Source organism: Rhamphochromis sp. 'chilingali' (assembly GCF_963969265.1).
Source record: "Rhamphochromis sp. 'chilingali' genome assembly, chromosome: 1".
In the NCBI taxonomy this organism is placed as follows: Eukaryota; Metazoa; Chordata; class Actinopteri; order Cichliformes; family Cichlidae; genus Rhamphochromis; species Rhamphochromis sp. 'chilingali'.
The window spans coordinates 53,849,898-53,877,345 of record NC_137929.1 but is presented as its reverse complement, the minus strand read 5'-3'; the positions used below and the strand labels follow the sequence as shown (position 1 = coordinate 53,877,345).

The following is a 27,448-nucleotide window of genomic DNA, read 5'->3' as shown; positions in this document are numbered from 1 at the left end:
AAACTACCAAAAGACAATATGAACAATTATATATATATATATATATATATATATATATATATATATATATATATATATATATATATATATATATATTAATAATAACCTAATAATATTAACATAATTATTATTATTACATAATTAGTTATTGTTATACATGTCTCATTAACAATATTAATAATAATTGGAACAATGGATGTACAGATTCCAGTTTTTATGCAAACAGATGTAAATTATTCAGATTTGCTTTATGGCGTAAGATGATTTACTGATAGCTAAAATTAAAACTGTTCAAAAAACAAAGTGTTATATGTCTTATTGTTCCAAGACTTTGAAAAATGATTTTAATAATTTTAGAACTTGACAAGGACTGTGTTTTGCATTAGTATAAACTAATATCTTAAACATTAGAATTAAAGGAACATCTTTGTTCCTTGTTCTTCAAATTACTGTATCTTGAGTATTCTTAGATTATGTATCTGTAATTATTTTCTCTTGACTTTGATACCATGGTTATAAGTACTAAAAAAGAGTGAGATCTATATCATAGGCATTGTCAAAGTCTGTTTTCTTTATAAAAGCCATGATGGTGTCTGCATTCCTGGCTGGCTGTTAATTCCTGTTAAATTTTATTGAGTTAACCTCACAGATTTAAATTTCAAGGACCGTAACTACTTTTAAAATATGTTGTATGTTAATAAAAAGCTCAAATAAGAACTAAATACATCTTTTGAATGCATCATATTTTCTAAAAGTGCATTTATAATTCAAAGAAATGTGTAATAAATCAAGCCGAGCTGAGTAAAATTTATTTATAGAGCACTTTGAAAACAGCAACCAATGAAGTACAAGAAAAAAGAAATAAATACAAAAAGGTAGCCCATTTGTGTTGTTAGTGGGGTTTTTTAGAGTCAGAACTGAGCATTCTTTAATGTTGTCTGTACCAGAACTTATCAAATCATGTCATCTGACATACTTAAATTACTCTTGAAAAAGGTGTTAAATTGGTAAAAGAAAAAAATTATTTTTCTTTGCCAAATCTTAAGGGAATGGTTGAATGGGTGAAACACATGCTGATTGGCAAGGTGAACAATTGGACTCTGAATAATTCAGTTACTTGAGTTTATTTACAGGGACACTACCTGCTATATACAGCATTGAGCAGGCTCTGAATCCAAGGAAAGGGGAATACATTCAAACTCCACTTCTTGATAGCCAGTCACTCACATGCCACCATTTGCACCCCACACCAAAATACACTCATGAATCACTCTTATACAATATATCCAGAGGAAACAGGGAAAGATCCAGGAAGGTTTGGACAAAGGTTAAAACTCCACAGAAACACGACAACTAAAACACAATTAACTTGAGAGAGCCGGGGCTGCACTGACTAGAATAGTAGAACGATCCAGCAATGAGTACCATAGAGTCTCCACCTTAAGTAGTAGCTGGAGACACACAGAAGATGTGCAGCAGGTGAGTAAACTGGGCACAGGTGCATTGGCCAAAGGCCAACACACACAAACGAGTAAGGCAGAGAGGAGAGAGAGGAGAAACAAACACACCAGAAAACAGCAACAAGCACGGATTGGAAACCGGAGAGGACCTTTATAGAGATATGTAACAAAATAAGTCCTGACTTATTTAGAATCCAAAGATTCTAAAGACATTTCCTTTCAGGAAATGAATTCATTAAAAAGGAAGAATCAATCAACTCATTTTATTCACACAGCACACATACATGTGACAGATATGTACTGGACACAGTGCCATCATGATATTACATATCTTTGTTGCAACAGTTTACTTGATGCATTTACCTGGATGAAGAAACTGTATGCAGAGGATACAAAACTCAAACAGAAACAATTACAAATATGTCCCATCCTTTCATTACAATTAGACATATTTATGTTGTTAGTTTCTACTTTACACAGACAGCCCTGAAATGCAGAATTTAAATATAGTGGCCATTTAGTCTATGTATCATCTTTTAAGGAGTTGGACAATTAAAAAAAAAACTATATGAAAACTATCATATCACTACACAAATACACAATATATTAAAGAAAATACAAAATATCCTACAAATTCTACAGAGACTGCTAAGAAAGCCTTAAAATCACCTTAACAGCAGCTACTACAACTAACCCCAATGAAGTCCAAGAAAACATAAATACTTTTTTTTAAAGAGCCAATTTGTGTTGTAAACGATTTTTAGACTCCAACTAAACATTGTTTAACTTTGTCCATACCAAAACTTATCAAATCATTACATTTAACATGATTAACATTGTATTCATAAATGTGTTAAATTTAAACAAAAACAAAAACTTGTGTCATTTTGAATTACCCTATTAGATGTCGACTTTACCCAGACACCACTTAAACACACTATTGAAATCTGATTGGAATTCAACCAATTTATCATCTATTAAAGACCTAAGAATTAAGTAATACAAGGACAAATTCTACAGAGACCACTACGAAATCTTTTCAAACACCCTAATAACAAATTACAACACCTGTTAAAATTCTGGGAAAGACTTTACAACCCAAACATTTCAACATGAACCTCTATTACAAATCAATATTGTAAAAAAAAGAAGAAGAATATCTTACATATTTTGACTACTGCAGTCTTGAATGTAGCTGGATGGTAACAGAAATATAATTAGGCCTGTTGTCTGGATCGTCCCAGACTACAGATTCATATTTTCCTTCAAGCAACATGAGAGTTTCCCTATCTTGTGCAGATACAGCAGAGGTAACACCAAACTGCTGGGGAAATTAAACCAGAATGTACTAAGTTGCACTGCACACTTCACAGTGCTGCTTAGCACAGGTGAGTTGTTCATAGCTATATAACCAAAGACCCCCAGAAACCACAACCAAACAACACAGGTTATAGTCACGATGTTGTAGAAAGCTCTCAGTTTTGACTGGTTTTGCTTCTCCTTTTCACCACCTGGCCCTGAGTGAATCAGAACCCAGAGTACAGAGAGACTGCAGAAAGATATGATTATTAAACACAAAACTAAAAAGCAAAACAACAATATGGTATTATTGTTAAGTGCATATGTAGCTGTAACAAGTGCCATTCCAAGGCACAGCAACCAAGTACAGCTAATGCTAATGTTTCTGATCCTGGCCCCATGGGCATTTCTTAATCCCAGGTAAATGATGGGGTGAACTACAGCCAAGTAACGATCTACACAGGTCAGGGCCCTGTGCTTCGTACGTCGCTTACTACATCCAAGATCAAATGAAACATCCAAGACCAAACCATCGCGCTAACCGTGAGCGCGCTAATCCGGTTCCCCGAACACACCTGCTGTTGACGATTAGTACAGCTGGACGCAGTAATGTGACATCACTGGGTGTCGTAAAAGGGGCTACGCATCGATAGTAGAAACATTGATCGGCAACCCTCTGATTGGTCGGCGAAAATGTCGACGGAGCGCGCTCGGCTCGGTATTTTTCGGCAGCAGAGCAAGAACTCTTGAGTGAGGGATTTCAGGAGTTTCAGAGTTTAATCAGAACGCAAGGGAACACTGCAAAGGCTGCAAAAGCAAGGAGAGAGGGCTGGCAGGAAGTTGCTGACAAATTAAACTCGTAAGTAATTTAATAATAACAATAATAATGGAGTGGATTGATATAGCGCTTTTCAAGGCACCCAAAGCGCTTTACAATGCCACTATTCATTCACTCTCACATTCACACACTGGTGGAGGCAGCTACAGTTGTAGCCACAGCTGCCCTGGGGCAGACTGACAGAAGCCAGGCTGCCATATTGCGCCATCGGCCCCTCTGGCCAACACCAGTAGGCGGTAGGGTAGATTTATTATATTACACTATATTATCCAATATTATATTACATTATATTATAATATGTTATATTTTATCCTCTTTCACATTAGAGCCACGACAGGACCCACTAGAACATGGGAACAGGTAAAAGTGAAATATAAGAATATTCTACAGAATGGTAATATTTATCACTTATATTGCTTTTAGTCTCTTGGAAAGAGACCCTGGAATAATCTGTTTGTTTATAACAGCAACCAAGAAAAGGGCAGAGCAACAAAAGACAGGTGGTGGTCCTGCACCCCCTCGTCAACAAGTTGGTTAAGTAAATAATACCCTCACGGGAAAATCGATATCTCTCTATGAGCACACTGTCGCGCTGAGCTAAAGGATCCTGTCTGTCCCGCAATATACGCTGAATTCTGAGGACTCTCCTTATCAATCTTGCACCTTCCGCAATGGGTGGCTCGCGTATACGGACAGGACATGGCTGCGACAGACTTCCCAAATCCACCTTCGCTTTTATAGCCGTGGTCTCTCATCTTGATTACACGAAGTAATTTACAATTGCTACTCTGAAATATGAATTAAATCTGTAATAATCACATACATGTAATAGAATGTTAATAGTACATTTCCCTTTTTTAGGAAATGACCTGTGTGAAATCAATAAATGGATCAGGTGCTGCATTGTCTTTAGTTACATTGATGTTATTTATTTATGGTGAAACAGTGGTGGAATATCGCTGTTGCTTTCGTATGAATGACGCGGGCATACCTGCGTGGCCGCGATCTAATCCTGTTTACATAAAGTAAACCTGCTCCCCAGCAGGTTTACGCTTACGGCTCTGTTGCTATGACAGCAAGTCCCGGATGGGCTTCGGGGAACCGAACGATCCAGGATCACGCGAAATCGTCAACAATCTCATCCAGCTAACTCACTTAGCGCGGTACGAAGAACAGGCCCCAGGACATGAAAAATAATCTCTCCATAGTAAGTAAACAAACAAGCAAAAGACCCCACTGTTTGAATCACTGTCTGAGACGTGTATATGCCACCATACTGGATAAAAATCCCAAAACCCAAATCAGCTCCATGGTAGCCACGTGGTAGGTGAAGATGTCAGAGTGGCTTGCTGTGTTGAAGGAGCGTTTCTGCTGCCATTGTTGGCGACCAAGATAAAGGACAAGGCTGCACAGAGGGAGGAGGAGGATGATTCTCAATGCAGAGACGCAAGTGTTTATGTATAAGGTGACTGTCGTGCAGTTGTAGACCAGAAGATTGTTGGAGGTGACATTGGAGGAGTTGGAAAACATTTCTGCTGCATATGTTGCAGGTCTTAGGAGTTAAAAGTAAAAAGAGACGCAGTGTTAGAATAAAATTAAAGAAAAGAGTAAGTGAAAAAAGACTGAAACACACCTACTATAGATTACATTCTTATTGTTAAACAACTGCAGCAGATATATTCAACCTCTCCTGATGAAAGGGATGGGTAACTACAGATACAGATAACTACAACTAAAAAGCCTGAGAATTTAAATATAAGGAAGCAAACCAAGTAATATCAGCAACAATGACAAAATCCTAACTGAAAAACTACAATCAGTTCAAATACAAATTGACTGAAAGTACTAATTGGAAAATGCTGTGTCAAAACTCAGGATTCCCTGAGATGAAATGCATGATACTTAAAAATGATCAGTGACAATAAGACACAAGGTTTTTAGTAGTTTTATGGAGTTATAGCTACCTTTTGCATACATGTTGTGTTTGTTTTACCTTCATATTATCCAACCAAAATATAGACTGCACTGAATCTGACAACCATTAACATAAACTACAAGTTAACTTCTTGAATATGATCTAAAGGGAGTAATTTTTATTTCATTATGTTCCAAAACAAAATTCACTTTCATTTAAGTTGACTTAAATTACACATAAAAGTCTGAAAGTGTATTAGATTAGGAAACTGAACTGGTGAACTAAACAACATAAGTTACACTGTTATACTGGATTCAGTATCACTAATTATATTAACCAATGTTTCTAAGAATTTGTTCATTTCTTTTATAAAAAAAAAAAAAAAATTGGTAAGAGCTGATTAGTTTGTAGTCCATTCAATTCCACCAAAAATATACCAACCTTTAAATATTCAAGGAGAAAAAGCTCTTTAAAAATACTTTACCTTGTTAGAAAAATGGTTTCTTCTTTACGTTTCTCTCCAATTGCTTTTTTCCTCTCTTTGAGAACTTACTGAGTGGCTTGGACTTGCACTTTATTTGAATTTATGGCACGTCCTTGTTTACAGAGCATGCATGAGTGGGGCTGTGAGTTCATTTCCATGCACATATTTTCTGATACTTTCACGGTAAATTTCAACAGGCAAATTTTTGCTGTCTTGCTGATAGAAGAAGATGTGTTTAATCATCAAGTGTCACATGACAAAACCAAGTTTATTTAATTTTATATGACTGTTTACAATATTCATCTTTTCCGGTTCAGTTAATCATACATTTAAACACATTAATTCAAGGATATAATTGCAACAATGTATTATTAAAATGCATGCAAACATTATCAGAATCAGAATCAGAATGGGTTTTATTGCCAAATGTTGAGCAGGTTTACAACATTAGGAAATTGCTGCGGTGCTTCAGTGCAAACATACTGTCATAAATTACGCTTAAATAGACATGAAAATAAAAATAAAAATAAGAATTAAAAGTGCTAAGTAGATAGATATATACATGAGTGCAGGTGGTGATCAGTGCCAAACATGGAATGCTGCAGTGAACACAGCGTAGGGTCATGTGTTAGTGGTGGGAACAGTCATACGGTTATTGTTCATGTGTCCAACAGCAGAGGGGAAGAAACTACAGACATGATCTGAATACAGTATTAAAATCTTGTCATTCTACATATATGTTTACCCATCATTAACAGAGTATAATAAAAAATTTGACTTTTATGTGACGATGCAACTGATGTCAGAGCCTAAAGCGCCAGAACTCGTTTATCTAAAATCCAAACAAATATGTATCTTAGACAAAAAAAGCTGAATACATATAATTTAGAGTTTTTAAATGATGGCGTCATTTATTAAAGGTAAACGCTAATCAAACCTATGTCCTATGTGAAAAGGTAACTTCCTTCCCCCTCCCCCACACCACCGTTAAAACTTGAATCAGTTTCACCGTCCCAAAAAAGAATTAAATATTTAAATATATAGATTTTCATGTAAAAACATGTTATCTACTCTATAGCAGCAGCAATAGCATCTGGACTTTTCCGCTTTAAGACTATAGTAGTGCATATGCAATTTATCATCCTCAAGTTAACCCTCGCATTCACTTATTCTTATAAAAGCAACATGTGAGTTTTCCTGCCCTGTGTAGATAAAGGAGAGGCAAAATCAAATGACTTGGTAAGTTGAACCAGCTTACACTCATATCGACCACACACTTGATAGTGCAATTCAGCTCAGGGTGTTGGTTCATCGTGATGCTAACAAGCAGCCCTACAAACCACAACCAGAACATGCCTAATATAGCTGTGATGGTGTAGAAAGCTCTCTGCTTTGTTTGGTTGACCAACTCCTTTCCTCTGACTCTGTCTCCTGGCCCTGAACGAATCAAAGCATAGAGAACAGACAGGCTGCAGAAAGATATGATTATTATTGACAAAACCAAAGTACAGAACAGCTGAATGGTGACGTAATTACGGATACAAAGAGCTTTAACTAAGGTCATTCCAAAGCTTAGCAGCCAAGCACATCCAATGCTGATGTTTCTCATCTTGACCCCACGGGCAGTTCTTAGACTCAGGTAGGTGATGGGGTGAACAACAGCCTGGTAACGCTCTGCACAGGTCAGGATGTGTAAGAATATCTCTGCATAGAAAGTTATGTAACGAACATATACTCCTGTCACTGCCATTAATGAGTGATTAGTGTGTGTGCCATATAAATAGAAGAAACTGCCCAAGATCCACATCAGCTCGATGACAACCATGTGATAAGTGATGATGTCGGCGTGACTTGCTGTTTTAAAGGAGCGCTGCTGCCTCCATCTTTGGTGAGCCAGGCAGAGGACCAAGGTGCAGAGAGGGAGGATGAGGGTGATTCTCAACGAAGTGAAGCCAATGTTCATATAAAAACGAACCGTCGAGCATTGGCCACCCAGAACATTGTTGTAGGCGGATGAAGAGTTAACAGACATATCTGCTGTTAGAGAGACGAATAACACAAGGAGGAGACAAAGAAAAAATGAACAAAAATGTTAAACAAAACTGTACAAGTGTTGTTCTATTTGTACTGTAACTCAGTCTGTGAAAAGGATCAGTATTTCCTTGACTATCTTTTTTATCGTTCTTTTTTCTTTATGTCAACAAACTTTAAAATGACACATCAACCGGGTCACTGTTCATGGGGTGGACTGGCCAGTCAGCTGAGCAGTTTTCCATTCTTTTTCTAACTTTAATGCTCTTTTCGTTGTTGTTTTTAGCTGTCTACTCAGTATCTTTGTATACTTTTCTCAGTATCTTTGTATACTTTTCCTTTTCCTTTTTTTTGTTATTTTCGGACTTCTTTTCGACACTCGACATGACCCCAAGGCTCACCTGGTGTAGGTGAGCCTTGGGGTCATGGCTCACCTGGTGTCCGGCTTTTCCGCAGGGCTCCCACGGACTACTTTCGCGAGGAAATACTCTGTGGGCACGGAAATCGAAAAACTCACAATAACAAGGTAACCAGGAGGGGGCAGACTCAAGAGGGAGACACACAAACAACTAGCGCTGCCATCCATTATCCTTGCTAATGTGCGGTCTCTCCACTCCAAGTTGGGCGAGCTGCAAGCCTGCGTCAACCACCTGCATGAGTACAGAACTGCCTCCGTTCTGGCTTTTATGGAATCGTGGTTAAACAACAGCGACAAAGACAGCATGCTGCACATTGATGGCTTTTCACCACCTCTTCGTATGGACAGAGACCGCGAACGCACCGGGAAGCAACATGGGGGCGGCGATTGTCTGTATGTAAGCAACAGCTGGTGCTCTACAGTCACTGTGAGGGAGAAGCTGTGCACTACAGACATCGTGCTTCTGGCTGTTTCCCTGAACCCCTACTATCTCTCCAGAGAATCCCCACAGCTTATCATCATCTTGGTTTGCATCCACCCCAGAGTTGATGCAACTAAAGCCACAGAGTACTTCACCAACACTCTGTACAAACTGGAACAATTATCACCGGACTCTCCCAAGTTTATCCTGGGTGATTTCAACCACTGTTCCCCTGACAAGTCACTTAAGGGATACCAACAGTGTGTTTCATGCAGCACATGTTAGGGGAAGACTCTGGATAAATGCCATGGCTCTGTACCAGATGCATTTAAAGCCCTACCACTCCCCCCTCTTGGCTCAGCAGACTACCACACCATCCTCCTGGCCCCTGCCCTGCTTACACCGCAGTCATCAAGAAGATTAAAAAGGTCACCAAAAACATCAAGCAGTGGACAGAGGAAAGTATCCTCACCCTACAAGGATGTAGGGTGAGTCGAAGACACTGACTGGGACAGCCTTCTTTCTCCCTCTGATGACATCGACGAACAAGTCGACACAGTGACATTAAACATCTCCTTCTGTGTTGACAACATTATCCCCTCAAAACAGTCTCCATCTACCCCAACAACAAACCCTGGATCATCAAGGAGCTCAAGGAAATCCTTAATAAAAAAAGAGGATTTTCTTCACTGGCTCTGCACTGGATAAAAAGGAGGTCAACAGGGAGGTCAAGAGGGCCATAAAAACTGCTAAACTGGACTACAAAGACACAGTTGAAAAAAAGATTCACCACAGTGGACCTCCACTCAGCCTGGCAGGGCCTCAAAACCATGGCCTCTGTGAATACTGTGGTCACCACTCCAAGAACCATCCAGGTGGAGGGCAGCAACCCCTCCTCCCTCCCTGACGACCTCAACGCTTTGTACACCAGGTTTGAGACAGACAACATCACACAGCTTGAGGAGTCCCGATCCTCACTCAAACCTGGCAGGTCTGCACTCACCTTCAGGACTGAGGACGTGGTGAGAGCCCTCAGGAGGACCAGGGAGAGGAGCTCACCCAGCCCTGACAACATCAGCAGTTGAGTTCTGAGGCACTTTGCAGGGCAACTAGGAACTGTGTTCCTGACTCTATTTCAACACTCAATTGACAGTCACACCGTCCCCCAGCTGTGGAAACACTCCACAGTCATCCCCATCCCCAAAAGAAACAACCCAAAGTCTCTGAATGATCTTCGTCCTGTGGCCCTCACCTCCCTGGCGATGAAGGCCACAGAGAAGATCATAAAACAGCACATCGTAAGAGCAACTGGCCCCTGATGGATACACTCCAGTTTGCTTACTGTGCACGCAGAGGTTTTCGATGATGCAAAAATCTTCATCTTGGACTCCATCCACAAACATCTGGAGCTCCCTGACTCCTCTGCCAGACTTCTGTTTGCTGATTTATCATCAGCGTTCAACACTCTGCAGCCTCATATCCTGGCCACTAAACTTTCCTCCCGATTAAACCTGGATGATCAGCTGAGGATACTAAACTTTTTGACCAACAGGACTCAGCAAGTTCAGGTCACCAACTCTCTTTCTGGTCTCCGTTCCACCTCCACTGGCTCCCCCCAGGGCTGTGTGCTCTCCCCCCTGCTCTTCATCCTCTACACCAATGACTGCAGATCCACACAGCCCAACTGTCACCTGGTTAAATATGCTGACGACACAGTTCTCCTGTCACTGCTGTCAGGCCCCTCACAACACCACGGGGCTTCAGGAGTTTGTAGAGTGGTGTGACAGCTCCAAACTTGAACTGAACATGAGCAAAACCAAAGAGATGGTGGTGACCTTCTCCAGTAGGCAGAGGGATCTGGCTGCTTCAGTCACCACCACCATCCATGGGAAGCCAGTGGAGGTAGTTGAGGAGTACAAATACCTGGGAACCATCATGAAATTCTCTGCCAGCACTGAGGAGCTTTTCAGGTGCCACCAATAGCTATACCTCCTTAGGAGACTCAACTCCTTTGGAGTCAGCACAGCCATCAGGGTGGCTGTAGCTCAGGAGGTAGAGCTGGTCACCTACTGATCGGAAGGTTGGTCGATCCCTGGCTCCTCCAGTCTGCATGTCAAGTATCCTTGGGCAAGATACTAACCCGTACGTGGTAAGTAAGTACGTGGTATTTATAGATTTCTGAATCAACAGTTAAACCAGATTTCTTATATTTACGCTCTAGCTGCCGAGCTTTGGCCTTCAGAGCTCGGAGGTCAGAGGTAAACCAGGGAGCAGAGCGAGCGAAGGAAACAGAGTGGGTTTTTACAGGAGCCAGAGAATCAAGGACAGTGCGTAGACAATTATTATAATATAACAACAAATCATCAGGAGTAGAATAGAAGTCCGGAATCTGAACATTGTCCAAACTGGTAGTGATAATGTCCATATCAATGTTCTTGATGTTGCGGAACGAGATGAGACGGGTTGGCTTGGTAGAAGAGCAGCAGAGAGTGAGGTTAAATGAAAAGAGGAAGTGGTCAGTTATGGGGATTTCAGTAGCAGAAAGATTCGAGGGAGTAAGACCAGAACAGCAGACCAAGTCCAGGGTGTGTCCTTTAGAGTGAGTGGGAAAGTTGATAAATTGTTTAAATTCAGAGCCTTCGAGACAGGAGGAAAAGTCTCTGGTGAGCAGAAGGTCATTATTGTCCAAGTGAATGTTGAAATCTCCCACCAAGATCACATTTGGGGAGAGAGATGAAAGATGGGTTAGTAGATTAGCAAAGTCACTGAGGAAGACAGGGTTAGGTTTGGGGGGGCGGTATACAGTAGCTATGATAGTGGGAATGGGTCCAGTCAGCTCACATGCAAGGACCTCTAGAGAACTAAAGGTATCAACGTTAACTGGCAGGACTTTCAAGTGCTGGCGAAAAAGGATCGCGAGACCACCCCCACAACCTGAGCAGCGGGGTTTAGAAAAGTAAACAAACCCCAGAGGAGCAGATTCGTTTAGCTGAGAAAAGTCATCAGGTTGTTGCCAGATTTCAGTTAAGCAGAAAAAGTCAAACTTACGGTCAGATAGGAGGTCTTGGATGAGAGGTCCCTTACTTGTCAATGAACGAATGTTTAGAAGACCGAAGTTGAGTGGAGTCTTCAACGTCATGCTGCTCTGTTCTATCTTACTTGCCCCTTGGGGATAAATAAAGTCTTTCTGATTCTGGTTCAATTCACACTTTGCACGTTCCTGCAGGTGGTTCTGTGTAAAAGCTTTGAAGAAAAAAAACAGATGAGTTTAGTGTCACAAACTATTAAATTAACCTTAAGATGAATCTCTGCTCTCTTTTAAGAGTAAACCTAAATTAAACTGGACAGCATCAGTAGGGACAGGTCAAAGTCAGTCGTGAATGGAACTGGGACACCTAAACAAATCTTACTGGCAGTTTAAAGCAACAACAACAAAAAATCTGTCAGGAAGACTATGGAGTTATTCCATTCTATGCTGCTGCAACTGATAATAAGTAAATGGTTTTGCCAATACATATACTTTGTTCATCTTCCTTCATGCTGCAGAACAGTTGTGTTTGCAGTATTTTAGCATATAGCTAACATTACAGAAGAGAAGCAAACTGTTTTTTTTAAGTGGCTGAAAATTTAAACTGCAGTGTTTAAAACAGCCCAACAAATATCAGCAAATACAAACTGAATCTCAGTCCTAGATAAATGTGAAGTCACTTTATGTTCCAGGGGTAAAGAAACACACAATAAACAGAGTTAATATGTCATATGTGGTCCTCTATAAAAGAAAAAAAAAAGAAGTGTTATTTAGGTTATCTGAGTTATTGAGAATGTCCGCTGGCATCTATAGCCTGATAAGACTTTGGCTGCTGTGGCATGTTTCTTGTCTTATCTGCCACAAATGATTCTTTAACTTTTTTAACAACTGAGCCTTTGCCTCAATTGCCTTAATTAGAAGGCATTGTATGTATAACATGATGAATCTTTGAACCTAGAACCACTTAAGTCCAATTTAAGTGAGACAGGACAGTAGAAGCACTCTGAACAGAAATGCATGGGAAATTTTTGAAACATTTCTACATAACATAAATGTTATCTTGCAAAAACTTCTTGCAATATTGGTATGTGAACATTGAGTGGACATTATCTGGAATCTACAAAACCAGTCTAATTTTTATTAATAAGATAAGAATAATACTTTTCTGACACATTACCAGTCTATTTATTTGTCTTTTTATTATTTAAATTCATAGTTCAACAGGTGTGTCCAGATAACATAGTCATAACACCATTGCTTAATTCATCATTATCCAGTTTGGAATTACCAAAAAGAGGTTGACTGTTAGGGTTTAGGAAAATATTGGTAGTTGTAAATCTAACATTACTCAGGCATACACACTTTTAATAGCAAGTTAGTAGTTATATAGTATATAATATTACCCTACATATGCCATATAAGTGGTAATGTAAAGTGTTCCCACAACAGCTGAGACAAAATGAAGGCAGCAGCTGGCATTTACAAAAGAATAAGCAAACATAACATTACCACTACAACACAGGCAATGTGAAACATTACAAAGAATGGTTGTTGAAAGATAAAAGAAAAACTGACACTAGTAGTTAACGAACTAAGCAAATCGAATTTCCACTTTTTAAATCTGTTGAAGATATTTTGTTATGCTGCTTGAATAAATAAACATTGCTTTTGGAAAAAAAACCTGAAACAAGTTAAGTATTTGTGTGAAATGAGGACATTTAAAATATTACATTAAACATCACTTAACTTGTTAGTAGTGTCCTTTGCTCCAGTCAGTGAGTGCTGTTCAAAGCAGCTCTCCGCTGTGTCATCATGGTTGATGATGTTCATGTGTACAGCTGCAGAACTTTGTGGGTGTTTTGCATGAATATGTGGTGTTATGTGCGCTCATTTACGCCATAACTGCAATAAACATCAAATTATCGTTCACCATGTGGGTCAGAAAGGATTATATACATATTTTGCCTCTATACAATCTCCAGTTTCTCAGTAACATTTTCCAGCCAAATTTGGGCTGTTTGATTCAAAAATTCAGAAAATTAAACTAGTTTGTGTAATTAGCCTTGAGCTGGTATTTATTGTTTAATGCCAGAAACTAAAGTTCGAACTTTTAGTTAAATGTAAAACATGAAAAAGTAATCCTCCTAAGAGGTGCTTTTTCTAAGCTTATCAGTGAACATAAGTGGCTCATTTCCATATAAATAGCTGTGCTGCATTCTATCAATTCAAAACATTTGTCAGTATTCAAATTTCCCACTACAGGTGTTCATTTAAGTAAAACACCATTAATGCAGTAAGAGTGAACACAGGGGAAATAACTTCTCATTTACATGAGCCATAATTTTAGTACCCATCGGCCCCAGTGGTGATTATTAATAGCAGGATTAGTGAAATATTTAACTAGTTTTTGTATATAAATACAAATGATACAAATGATGAATTACAGAAAACAGTAATGGTAATATTTGTAATTTTTGACATATTTCTGTTATTTCTGATCAAATAATTAAACATTTTGGTGCCATGAATGCCTTTACATTTTTTTTTCATCTCTCTGACCATCCCATGTTTTCTTTGCTGAAAACTTTGTTTTAAATACTTTCCCGTACGCTCTCATTCCAGCACCAAGTCTTCTTATTCTCTTTCCTCAGTCCAAAGGATGCACCAAACATTTTCTTCGCAGTTACCTTTGGTACTAAAGCTGCACTTTTTTAAGTCATCTTTTAAGACTTACCCCCAGAGTCTGTCTTAACTCCTTCCTTAAAACTGTGAAGCGCTCTCAACATTGGACATCTGTGTGATTCACCCATATATATTATGTCAAGAGAGGTGGGATTTAAAGAGACTGGGGTCTTCCCATCTTACCTCTCTTTACAACTGAGAGAGTAAAAGGACTTAACATCCAGCCTTTCATGCTAAAAGTGATCAAGTACTAAAAATTAATTAATCTATATGTAAGTTTCCTAATAGAGTCCCAATCAAAAGTTTACGACCACTTGAAAAAAGGCAAAAAAAAAAAAAAAATCATATTTTGCCTGGTTGGATCTTAACAAGGTTCCAGGTAAAGCTTCCACATCAAACAAGAAGAAATATGGGTGAGACAAAACATCTTTTAAGCATGTAATTTATTGAAAACAACACGTAAACTGAAAATGGCGACAGAAGAAATGTTGTGCAGTTAATGGTTCAAACATTTCATTAATAAATATATTAAATTAAAAAAGCATCACACCCCAAAATTATGAATAATAAATCAATCAAACTATATAGAACCAACTAACATTTTGTTTATTAATCTGAAAACCCTGAAATTTTATGATTCAGTTGAATATAAAATTGCACAGATAATGTATAACGCACAACATAACTTACTTTGCCGCAGTACTCAGAAGCTGTTTAAAGTCAGAGAGAGTCAATATGACTTAAGGGGAACAGATTACTTAAAAAAAACAAACAAGATAAGGACAAACATAAAGCAGAGATGTGTTTCTGTTAGAGGAGTTAACTCGTGCAATAGTTATGACAGTGATTTAAAAAGGTTTTTTTTTAAAAAGTTTAAAAATAGAGTATTAGAAAAAATGTGTTTATTATGCCAACCCTTTTAACTAAAGATCTTTTAGCATGCGGCTCATGTACATAGGGCTCGAAGCAAAGAATAAAACAAAACACAGCAAAGAAAGAAAAAACAAAACAAAAAACTTTTCACCTTAGATAAGTAACTACATTAAATTACATTTCTATAAATGATGAGCTGCAAGTATGACAAATCTTCTTTGTGTAACACAGCATTGTGCTTGCCAGTTTTGATGCAAACATAATAACCTTATTCCACCAAAGATGCAGAGATCCAACGTTTTTAGATCAAATTAATATCAATTAACTCAAAAAGATCCTTTGGAAAAGAGTAGAATTCTTGGAACAGAGTTTAATTCACTGAATCATATGAATAGCAAGAAATTACATAAAGAGAATAGCAAGACGATACATAGGAAAGGAAACTAAAGCAAAACCAGAGACAGACAGAAAAAAGCAGAGGAAACAAAGTTCTGGGGTGTCTTCTGGTCCCTGGGTATATAGGGACCAGTAACCTCGCCCCTGCTGCTGGCTAACTTGTACATGTTCACAAGCATTATCTTTATTGACACTCTACTTCATGTATCTTGAGTGTCTGTGTTGAATCTCTCTCTTTGGTCCATCTGGCCAACAGACTGCTGAACACTTCATAGACACCTCACTTTCACTTCGACATTATGCACTCCATACTCTACTTATATGACATTTCATTTGCACAATATTCAACTGCTGACCTCTGTATATTTTATTTTATATACATTTATATGCACAGAAAAACACGTAGAAATATATACATATATATGTAATTAGTATACATATCTAGAAAAGTACATTCAATCTTATATTTGCACATTATTTATTCTTAAAATTCTAACATTCCTGCTCTTATATTTGATTTGATTTTCTGCTGACATGTGTGACAGAAGAGGTCCATCTACAGATTCTAAAGACATGTCGCACAAAACTATATTTAATCAGACAGCATGAAAAAAATCTATTTGATTCATAGAATACACATTACATCATTTGATTACAATTTGAAATAATTACACTATTAGATGTCGATTTTACACAGACACCACTTAAACACACTATTGAAATCTGATTGGAATTCAACCAATATATCATCTATTAAAGAGCTGAAGGATTAAGAAACACTAAAATTAAATGAAAGCTATCTTATCTTATTAAATACACAACATATCTAAATAATTATAATTAATATCCTACAAATTCTATGGAGACAGAAGAAGTCCATCTACAGATTCTACTGTGATCATTAAACCACTACCATCTTTAAAAATAACCTATTACACATTACAACACCTGTTAAAATTCTGGGTAAGACTTTATAACCCAAACATTTCTACATGAAGCAAAATCTGTGCTATAAATCACTATTGGATAAAAAGGTTTATATTTATATGTTTATATTATAGTTTATATAGTTTACATATCTCAGCTACTACAATGTTGAATGTCGCTGGATGGTAAGACAAATATAATTAGACCTGTTGCCTGGATCTTCCCAGACTGCAGATTCAATTCAATTCAATTTCAAGATAATTTTTGTTAGAGAGACTTCTGGATGTTATTCAGATCCATATTTTTTCTTCTACTGAGTTTCGACATTTTACTAAAAAAAAGTGTCCATTTAGCTATAACTTAGTTATACCTGCCCTTTGGCATGTGACTGTTGAACGGACTCATAACCAGTCAATTGACATACAAAGTGTCAGTATATGGGCCATTTGAAACGTGTTCTGTAAGTTAACAGAAGATAAATTAGGATATATAATTCCTGGGCAGGTTTACCTGACACCATTTCGATCACATAGCAACAGTCAATCAGTTTCATCTTATACCAACAATGTATGCAATATACAACAACTATCTAAAAGATGACTAAATACCAGAAGTTTCAGTCACCATTCGTAAACTCCTCAAGCCTAATTTCTTGCTACCAAAATAAAATATTCTGTTTTCTTTTCTCCAAAACTTAAGGTTAGTATCATTGCAGAGCTACAAAGGTCATGGTTGCAGTTGTATATACTTTTGAACAAACCAGCACAGAATAAAAAGGTGTCTCTTTTGTAAGTACAACTCTAATTCAAAAACTGCTGTGATGCTGTGTAAAGTATGGATAAAAGCAAAATGCAATGATTTGCACATCTCATAAACCCATAACTTATTAACATTAGAACACAGAAAACATACATAAAATGTTTCAATTGAGGAAATGAATTGTTGGTTTTAAGTTATTAAATCATTTTCAGTTTGAGGGCAGTTACATGTTTTATAAAACTTGGGATGGGGACAACAAAAGGCTGGGAAGGTAAGAGGTAATAACAAAAACAGCTAATGAAACATTTTGCAGGTCATGACTGGGTATAAAGAGTGCACCTTGAAAAAGGTGTTTTTCAGTACTTAAAAAACACTAAAGGTATGGGAATACATAGAAACTACATCTTGGACATCTGGAAAGGCACCATCATTGCTGAAGGATCCTTATAGATTTTAGAGCATCATATGCTCCCAGATGATGCCTAAACTGTATTCTGCCATATATAATAGCCTGGCATCACAGGAGAAGAATTTGGGTGCTGGACAGTCCTGCCTGTAGTCCAGACCTTTTACCAACTGAAAACATTTGGCACATCATGTAAAGAGAACTATGACACCCAGGACTATCAAGCAGCTCAAATTCAACATTGAACAAGTAGGGGACAATATCCCCAAAAATAAGGAGGAGGAAGGGGGATGTAAAAAGACAGACTGACACATGAACTAGTTTAACCGTATCTTGTGAATTATTTGTGATTTAGTATGAATTTTCAAAGTCGTACAATTACTCATTCACCACTGTTAATTCCCATTTATTTTATTTTTGCCTTCAAGTAAAAATGCAATATTAAAAAAAAACAAAAGAATATTTTTTTTTTGTAAAAGAAGCAAAAATAAGCAATAAATGTTGTTCTGATATTCTCATTAACGCCTTTACGCCTTTATTCATTGTTATACAAGCAACATGAGAGTTTTCCTATCTTGTGCAGATACAGCAGAGGTAACACCAAACTGCTGGGCAGATTAAACCAGATTGTAATCATTTGCACTGCACACTTCACAGTGCTGCTTAGCAAAGGTGAGTTGTTCATAGCTATATGACCAAAGGCCCCCAGAATCCACAACCAAACAACACAGGTGATAGCGGTAATGTTGTAGAAAGCTTTAACCTTTGACTGGTTATGCTTCTCCTTTTCTCCATGTTGCTGTGCTGGCCCTGGGCGAATCAGAACCCAGAGTACAGAGAGACTGCAGAAAGATATGAGTAGTAAACACAAAACTAAAAAGCAAAACAACATTATGATGCTATTGTTAATTGTATATATAGCTGCAAGTCCAAAACAAAGAATCCAAGAACAACCAGTGTTAATGTTTCTGATCCTGGCCCCACGGGCATTTCTTAATCCCAGGTAAATGATGGGGTGAACTACAGCCAAGTAACGGTCTACACAGGTCAGGACATGAAAAATAATCTCTCCATAGTAAGTAAACCAACAAGCAAAAAACCCCACTGTTTGAATCACTGTCTGAGACGTGTATATGCCACCATACTGGATAAAAATCCCCAAAACCCAAATCAGCTCCATGACAGCCACGTGGTAGGTGAAGATGTCAGAGTGGCTTGCTGTGTTGAAGGAGCGCTTCAGCCTCCATTGTTGGCGACCAAGATAAAGGACAAGGCTGCACAGAGGGAGGAGGAGGATGATTCTCAATGCAGAGACAATAGTTTTGGAGTAAAAAATGAATGTGGTGCAGTTGTAGACCAGAAGATTGTTGGAGGTGACATTGGAGGAGTTGGAAAACATTTCCGCTGTATACATTGAAAGTCGTAGGAGATAAAAGTAATAAAAGAGTAAGTGTGTGAACAAAAACGAGACAAATGAGACAACATAATGACTGAAACACATCCTACATGTGTTTCAGTCATTTACAATAAATTTAAGCAAAGCCAGCATACAAGAAATCCAGCAATATATCATGGCACTGTATTTAAAAACAAAAGAATGAAAACAAAAAAGCAACCACACATTAGTTCAGTTTCATTTTTAATCTAATGTTAACTGATATTAAGTTTATACAATAACTGATAAAGAAGGACAGGTGAGAAATCAAAGTTAGGGGTCGGTTTATTTTAGATAACTACCCCTAAAAATCCTGCAAACTTAAATATAAGGAAACCAATCATTTGATATCCTTAATAGTAACAACACTAAAAGAAAAAAAGAAAACTAGAAGAAAAAAAGAAGTAAAAATTATCTATGATAACAGTTTTTTTTTTGCTTTTGCGTTTGTTTTACCTTCACATTCGACCAAACTGATTTGCAATGATCCATGAAAACCATTAATATAAGTAACATTTTGACTATGTTTTAAAATTAGTGAACGTTATTTCATTGTGTTCCAATAAATTTAATCTAATTAATTTAAATCTAATTCACAAATAAAAGTTTATTAGATTGCACAACAATGAGCACAACAATTGTGCAATATATTAGCTAGTTCACAAAAAGGACAGTGTTCGTTGTGGTCTTTTAATGCCATTAATGCATTTTATCAGTTCATTTCATCTGTGTATGAATCGCAGTTTTGTCAATAAGGAGCCATTTCTTGAGAAGTGAACTCATAAACTAAACAACATGAATTACAATAACAACAATAATAATAATAATAATAATAACAATAGATTGCATTTATATAGCGCTTTTCGAGACCCTCAAAGCGCTTTACAATTCCACTAATCATTCACTCTCGCATTCACACACTGGTGGAGGCAGCTACAGTTGTAACCACAGCTGCCCTGGGGCAGACTGACAGAAGCGAGGCTGCCATATCGCGCCATCGGCCCCTCTGGCCAACACCAGTAGGCGGTAGGTGAAGTGTCTTGCCCAAGGACACAACGACCATGACTGACGATTATACTGGAAGCAGTATCACTGAATTATACTTACATCTTACTTATCACTTCATTATACTAACCACTTTTTGGTAGGAATGAGTGAGTTTTGTCAATTAAACAAAAAATATAAAAAACGTTTAAAAGTATCTGAAAATTTGTAAAAACTGATGCGTTTGTAGTCCTTTCAACAGCAACTTAAATTAACAACTTAAAAATTCAAGGAGAAACAGGCCTTTAAAAATACTATACCTTGTTAGAAGAATTGTTTCGTGTTGACGTTTCTCTGATGGATTTTCTCCTGACTCTGAGAACTTACTGAGTGGCTTGGACTTGCACTTTATTTGAATTTATGACATGTCCTTATTTGCAGAGCATGTGATGAGCAGGGATGAGTTAATGCAAAACTGGCAAAGATTTTTGGATACTTTCACGGTAAATTTCAACAGGCAAATATTTGCTCTCTTGCTGACACGAAAAAGGTGTGTTTAATCACCAAGTTTCACGCGATAAAGACAAGTTTATTTAAAGGGCATATTCATGTGATAACAGCAGACTGACTGTTTACAATATACATCTTTTCCGGTTCAGTTAATCATACATTTAATCACATTAATTTGTCAAGGATATAATTGCAACAATGTATTTTTCTAAGCATGTAAACATTATACAGACATGATCTGAATACAGTATTCAAATCTTGTCATTCTAAATATGTTTACCCATCATTAACAGAGTATAATAAAAAATTTGACTTTATGTGACGATGCAACTGATGTCAGAGCCTACAGCGCCAGAACTCGTTTGTCTAAAATAAACAAGTATGTGTCTCAGACAAAAAAAAAGCTGAATACATATAACTTAGAGTTTTTAAATGATGACTTCATTTATTAAATGCTAATCAAACCTATGTCCTATGTGAAAAAGTAACCTCCTTGTCATGGTTTGCGAGGCAAGCCATGTGGGAATTATTAAAGTACCCAAGATGCGGGCGCTGCTGATGTGAGTGAGCTTTATTGAGGAGGATAACATACAACAAAAGGCAAGGGTGGCGAGAACAGAACTTACTAAACCTAGACTGGGAAAACTACGGAAAAAAAAACCCTGATACCTTGAGACACAAACGGAGGTGCAAGGGAACCATACAGACGAACCAGCAACGCACATCAGAAAACACAGGGCTTAAATACACATAGGGCAATCAGGGAATGGGAGACAGGAGGGAGACACAACTGGGAATAATTGGACATAACGAGACAAAAGGAAGCGAAACTAGAAACACTGACAAGAGAGACGGACCTTCAAAATAAAACAGGAAACACACACGACTGAACTCTACACATGCAAACTTAACACAGACTGGGGAGACAGATCAAAGGAACGTGAAACATGGATCAGGAGAGTACAAAGGACATGAAACTCTAGGGATAATCATAAAAAACAACCCAAAATAAACAAAACCACAGAAGATTAATAAACTTAAACATAAACACTGAGTCCACAGACTCCGGACCATGACACTCCGTCCCCCTTCTTCCACACCACCATTAAATAATGAATCAGTTTCACCATCCAAAAAAAGAAATAAAGTGGAAAAATACAGATGCAATTGCTGCTGTTATGGAGTAGATAACAAATTTTTTCATGCGAAAATCTATATTTTTAAATATGTAAGAATATAGTATGGTAAATCGTAAATGGCCTGTATTTGTATAGCACTTTACTTAGTCCCTAAGGACCCCAAAGCGCTTTACACTACATTCAGTCATCCACACATTCACACACACACTGCTACATTGTAGCCACAGCTGCCCTGGGGCGCACTGACAGAGGCGAGGCTGCCGGACACAGGCGCCACCGGGCCCTCTGACCACCACCATAGTAGTGCATATGCAATCTATCATCCTCAAGTTAACCCTCGCATTCACTTATTCTTAGAAAAACAACATGTGAGTTTTCCTGCCCTGTGTAGATAAAGGAGAGGCAAAAGGTCAGGAGGTGTAAGAATATCTCTGCATAGAAAGTGATGTAACGAACATATACTCCTGCCACTGCCATTAATGAGTGATTAGTGTGTGTGCCATATAAATAGAAGAAACTGCCCAAGATCCACATCAGCTTGATGACAACCATGTGATAAGTGATGATGTCGGCGTGACTTACTGTTTTAAAGGAGCGCTGCTGCCTCCATCTTTGGTGAGCCAGGCAGAGGACCAAGGTGCAGAGAGGGAGGATGAGGGTGATTCTCAACGAAGTGAAGCCAATGTTCATATAAAAACGAACCGTCGAGCATTGGCCACCCAGAACATTGTTGTAGGCGGATGAAGAGTTAACAGACATATCTGCTGTTAGAGAGACAAATAACACAAGGAGGAGACAAAGAAAAGGCATAGTGAGATTAAAAAAAATTTTAAATGAGTGATAATTTTTGTTATTCTAGTACTGTAACTCCAGTGTTTTCAGAGTCTTTTTCATTGTTCTTGTTTCTTTTTGTCAACAAATTCTAAAACAACTCATCAATTCATGCTTTGCATGTTTCTGCAGGTGGTCCCATGTAAAATATTTGAAAAGAAAAACAAAAAACACATGAGTTTAGTGTCACAAACTATTAAATTAACCTTAAGGTGAATCTCTGCTCTCTTTTAAGAGTAAACCTAAATTAAACTGGACAGGATCTATAGGGACAAAAAACTATGGACTATAAGATTACGGACTGTGGCCAAGAGTTATTGCATCCTATGCTGCTGCGACTGATAAGTAAGTAAATGGTTTTGGCAGCAGAGATGGGTAGTAATGCATTACTGTAATCCGATTACTTTTTTCAAGTAATGACTACAGTAAGGAATTACTATTGCAAAAAGGTTATTAGATTCTGTTACTTTCCCATAAGCTCGCTGCGTTACTGCGTTTACTAAACCGTGATTCCGTTTGCGAGAGTGTCTCATGACAATGACGTAAGCGCATTCAAATTCAAATTCGAATTTAAGTTATTCAAATTCAGTTTCTGATGGCACAGATTTCTGCCCATAGTTTGGACTTGCACGTTATTTGAATTTATGACATGTCCTTATTTGCAGAGCATGTGATGAGCAGGGATGAGTTCATGCAAAACTGGCAATGATTTTTGGATACTTTCATGGTGAATTTCAACAGGCAAATATTTTGCTCTCTTGCTGACATGGGACAGAAGCAGGTGTGTTTAATTGCCAAGTTTATTTAAAAGGCATATTTCATGTGATAACAAACAGACTGTTTACAATATTCATCTTCTTTTGTTAAGTTATTCATACATGCAATCACATTATTTCTCCAAAATATAATTACAACTGATAGGTTTGTAGCATAAACCTATTCGCTGGAACGTTAAGGACAATCTGCTACGCAGCAAAAAGCAAGACTCAAGGCACCAAAGTTCTCTGGTTACTCATGCATGAGGGAGACCTGGCTGGAGCCAAGCGTCGTTCCACCACTTGACCTCTGTCAGACTCTCAGCCAGGTTTCCCCACAGCACTCCTTTTATTGTGGTTACATGAATATGCATAGGGTCATTAACATATAACATCTTACATAGGTATACATGTGAACAAAGAATACTGTGTGTGTGTGTGTGTGTGTGTGTGTGTGTGTGTGTGTGTGTGTGTGTGTGTGTGTGTGTGTGTGTGTCAAAAGGGTCATATAACAACATGAAAGCACGAAGGCAATCATCCTTGGTCAGGAAGAGGGTAGACTAGACCCCCCCGGTAAGGAAGTCCAGCAGTTCATCTAAACAGAAAAGCACTTAGACTAAAACAAATGTAGCTACGTTAATCCTACCATAAAACAATAAAACAAGATGCGACCTCTTCCCATGCCCCCAAGATGCAGGTGTGCATTCCAGTGTGGAATACACACCAAGCCTCTGTAGCCTGTTAAAGATCACACAACTTATCACTACACAATTGATTATACACCTCTAAGCATATATGATTAAATGTTTCCTAATACAAATGACAATAATAAAATCTAAACCCAACATCACCACCCTGTATTGTCATTTTTTAAGGCTATACGGCATATATATCTTCAGCTCTACACCACTTGTCAACATTTTCAGTGCAGGCTTCATTTGTACATGTATGTGTGTTAGCAGTGTCAACAGGTGCTAGTCATTTATTATAATAAGGGTTTCTTGGATCAGGGCGTTTATACTCTTCAGGCACGCGATCAGGACACTCCCTTGCGTGATGGCCCATTTCCCCACATGCATAGCACTTATCATCTCTTTTACCACGGTTATCCTGGGGTCGCCATGGGCCTCTACCTCTCCTATTCCTGCCTCTGTTTTGCCCTCTTCCAGCCTGTCCCTGAAACAAAATTTCATCTACTAAAAAGGCAGCGGCCTCAGTGTTTTGTGACTTCTTTTTTTTATTTTTAATAACTTCCTGTGCATGGCGGGCCCAGTTCATGCATTCAACGGACCCATCAGTGTTCTGATTGACATTTTGTTTCCTGATGAGAGCAGCAATGCGTGGATGGAAGCCATTCATCAAAGCATGTTTTAACTGCTGCTGATATGGGCTGGCCTTCTCTGCACTCTCTTCAAGGCCACTATGTTCTTTGAAAACTTCCTCTATTCTTGCCCTGAACTCATGAACATCCTCTCCTTCCTTCTGAATGCATTGGGCAATTTTGTTGTAATCTACAGAAGCTTTAAAGGTATTTCTAAGACGCTCATAAACCCCGTCAACTTGGCCTCTTAAATTTGCATGGCCATAGGGTAGGATAGTATTACCATCCCTCCCTGTGTAGGTGCCTCGCACCCGAGCCCAGTTATATGTGAGACACTTCTTAAAGGTGGCTTCTGTTTCCTGACCGTTTAAACGATACGAGGAGCAGAGTTGCTTGTGTCGGGCGATAAATTCATCAACATTAGTCAACGGGTTTCCTAAATCTTTACATGCCTCTGCACATTCAGATTCAGTCCATGGCCTGTAAACACAAATAACACGGCTTTGGTCATTTTCAACACCAAAATGGGGATTTGCAACCTCCACCATGGGAAAGGTATCATGGAAAGGGTAGACAGGCATACCAGCTGCACTCGCCCCATCACTTTTAGTTTTGGATCTAGTGTTATAAGGGCTTAAATATCGTGCTGCGGCATCCCCAAACTCCAGCCGTACTCTGTCCTCCTCCTCTCTCTCTCTCTTCTCCTGCTCCTGCTTTTCTTCCTCCTCTCTGACCTCTCTCTCTCTCTCTAATGCTGCTCTACGCTGTTGGTCCTTTAATGTCAGCACCACTGAAGTAGACTGCACCGTCTCATCTTCAGGTTTCACAGCTAATGCCTGCAAAGCTGCTCTCTTCGCATTCACTGCCTCCTGTCTTTTCCGCGCCTGCTCCAACCACAATTTAGCGGACGCCAGTTGTAACTCCTTCTCCTGTTTAAATTTTCCTTTCGCACAAGCTGCCTTTACTGTCAACTGATCTACTAACATTTGACATTGTCCTACAACCAATTTACCTTCAAAATCATATTTCTTGCGCCAATGTCCTAAATACTTTGTGCTACCGGGAGCGAATTTCATCATAAACTTCTCGTCACCCTCTGGCACACTCTTGGTAGCTTGGGAACCCATAATAACAACAACAACAACAACTGCTGACGTCACAGACCACGTGCTCTGCTCTGCACGCACTCACACAAACACACTCACACAACAACAAAAAATTAACACGAAATAGGCCTATCGTCCAGCACAAATGGACTCCGCGGAACTTCTCAACACCTCACTGAGCGGTGGAGAACTCACTACAGTACCCCACAAAGCGGTCTGTATTTTAACCAAAATAAAGTTCGAACTGCGCAACTCTGCGACTTAATGCTTCTGTACTAAAACCCCACTGAGCGGCTTTGTACATCGCCCCACTGAGACGGCGAATTTTAGCCCCACTGAGCGGCCACGGGCAACACCCCACTGAGCGGTGAAGACGTAATTATAGCTATAAACTCTTTTTTTTTTTTTTTCTTACTTGGAGTTGCTTATTGCGTGTAGCGTCAGTCCCGAATCCCATCAATCGCCATCCATCGAGGAGAAAAAAACAGACGGCTAATCCACCGGCCCGATGACGAATTCTCACGCCTCAGGACTTTGTTGCAGGACCTCTATAAGTCCTGGCTGACGTCAGTCTTTCGGTGTGTCTCTTTTCCCCTCGGTGAACGTCGACTCCAGGGATCCGGCTCTCGAAGGACCAATTAATGATAGGTTTGTAGCATAAACCTATTCGCTGGAACGTTAAGGACAATCTGCTACGCAGCAAAAAGCAAGACTCAAGGCACCAAAGTTCTCTGGTTACTCATGCATGAGGGAGACCTGGCTGGAGCCAAGCGTCGTTCCACCACTTGACCACTGTCAGACTCTCAGCCAGGTTTCCCCACAGCACTCCTTTTATTGTGGTTACATGAATATGCATAGGGTCATTAACATATAACATCTTACATAGGTATACATGTGAACAAAGAATACTGTGTGTGTGTGTGTGTGTGTGTGTGTGTGTGTGTGTGTGTGTGTGTGTGTGTGTGTGTGTGTGTGTGTGTGTGTGTGTGTGTGTGTGTGTGTGTGTGTCAAAAGGGTCATATAACAACATGAAAGCACGAAGGCAATCATCCTTGGTCAGGAAGAGGGTAGACTAGACCCCCCCGGTAAGGAAGTCCAGCAGTTCATCTAAACAGAAAAGCACTTAGACTAAAACAAATGTAGCTACGTTAATCCTACCATAAAACAATAAAACAAGATGCGACCTCTTCCCATGCCCCCAAGATGCAGGTGTGCATTCCAGTGTGGAATACACACCAAGCCTCTGTAGCCTGTTAAAGATCACACAACTTATCACTACACAATTGATTATACACCTCTAAGCATATATGATTAAATGTTTCCTAATACAAATGACAATAATAAAATCTAAACCCAACAACAACAATTTATTATACTACACATTACAGAACAGTACCAATAACACAGACACTATTTAATTACAGTATTCA

At 38.6% G+C, this 27,448-nt stretch overlaps 2 protein-coding genes across 7 annotated transcripts in view; one reads left to right on the top strand and one right to left on the bottom strand.

Moving 5' to 3' along the window:
* The window catches only part of LOC308408916 (sterile alpha motif domain-containing protein 3-like), a gene marked incomplete at its 3' end in the record, with an annotated part of 264,006 nt that overhangs the window by 169,667 nt on the left and 66,891 nt on the right, over positions 1-27,448 (top strand). The gene's annotated exons all lie outside the window — the stretch shown is intronic.
* On the bottom strand, positions 6,220-27,371 carry LOC308391181 (uncharacterized protein). 6 transcript variants are annotated; one of them, XM_080873657.1, is made up of 3 exons: positions 26,434-27,371; positions 11,915-22,769; positions 6,220-8,033 (listed from the first exon to the last, which is right to left on the bottom strand). In XM_080873657.1, exons 2-3 carry the CDS (start codon positions 12,003-12,005, stop codon positions 7,159-7,161), a joined length of 966 nt encoding a protein of 321 aa, XP_080729783.1. In that variant the 5' UTR covers positions 12,006-22,769; positions 26,434-27,371; the 3' UTR covers positions 6,220-7,158. The 6 variants fall into 6 exon arrangements, with proteins under 6 accessions (XP_080729783.1, XP_080729778.1, XP_080729779.1 ...); XM_080873652.1 differs by having other exon boundaries at positions 6,220-22,388; positions 22,588-22,769; XM_080873653.1 differs by having other exon boundaries at positions 6,220-19,341; positions 22,588-22,769.

What these genes read in the sequence shown, in the direction of transcription:
- LOC308391181 (XM_080873652.1), bottom strand. Translation starts at nt 12,005, where the DNA reads ATGACGTTGAAGACTCCACTCAACTTCGGTCTTCTAAACATTCGTTCA.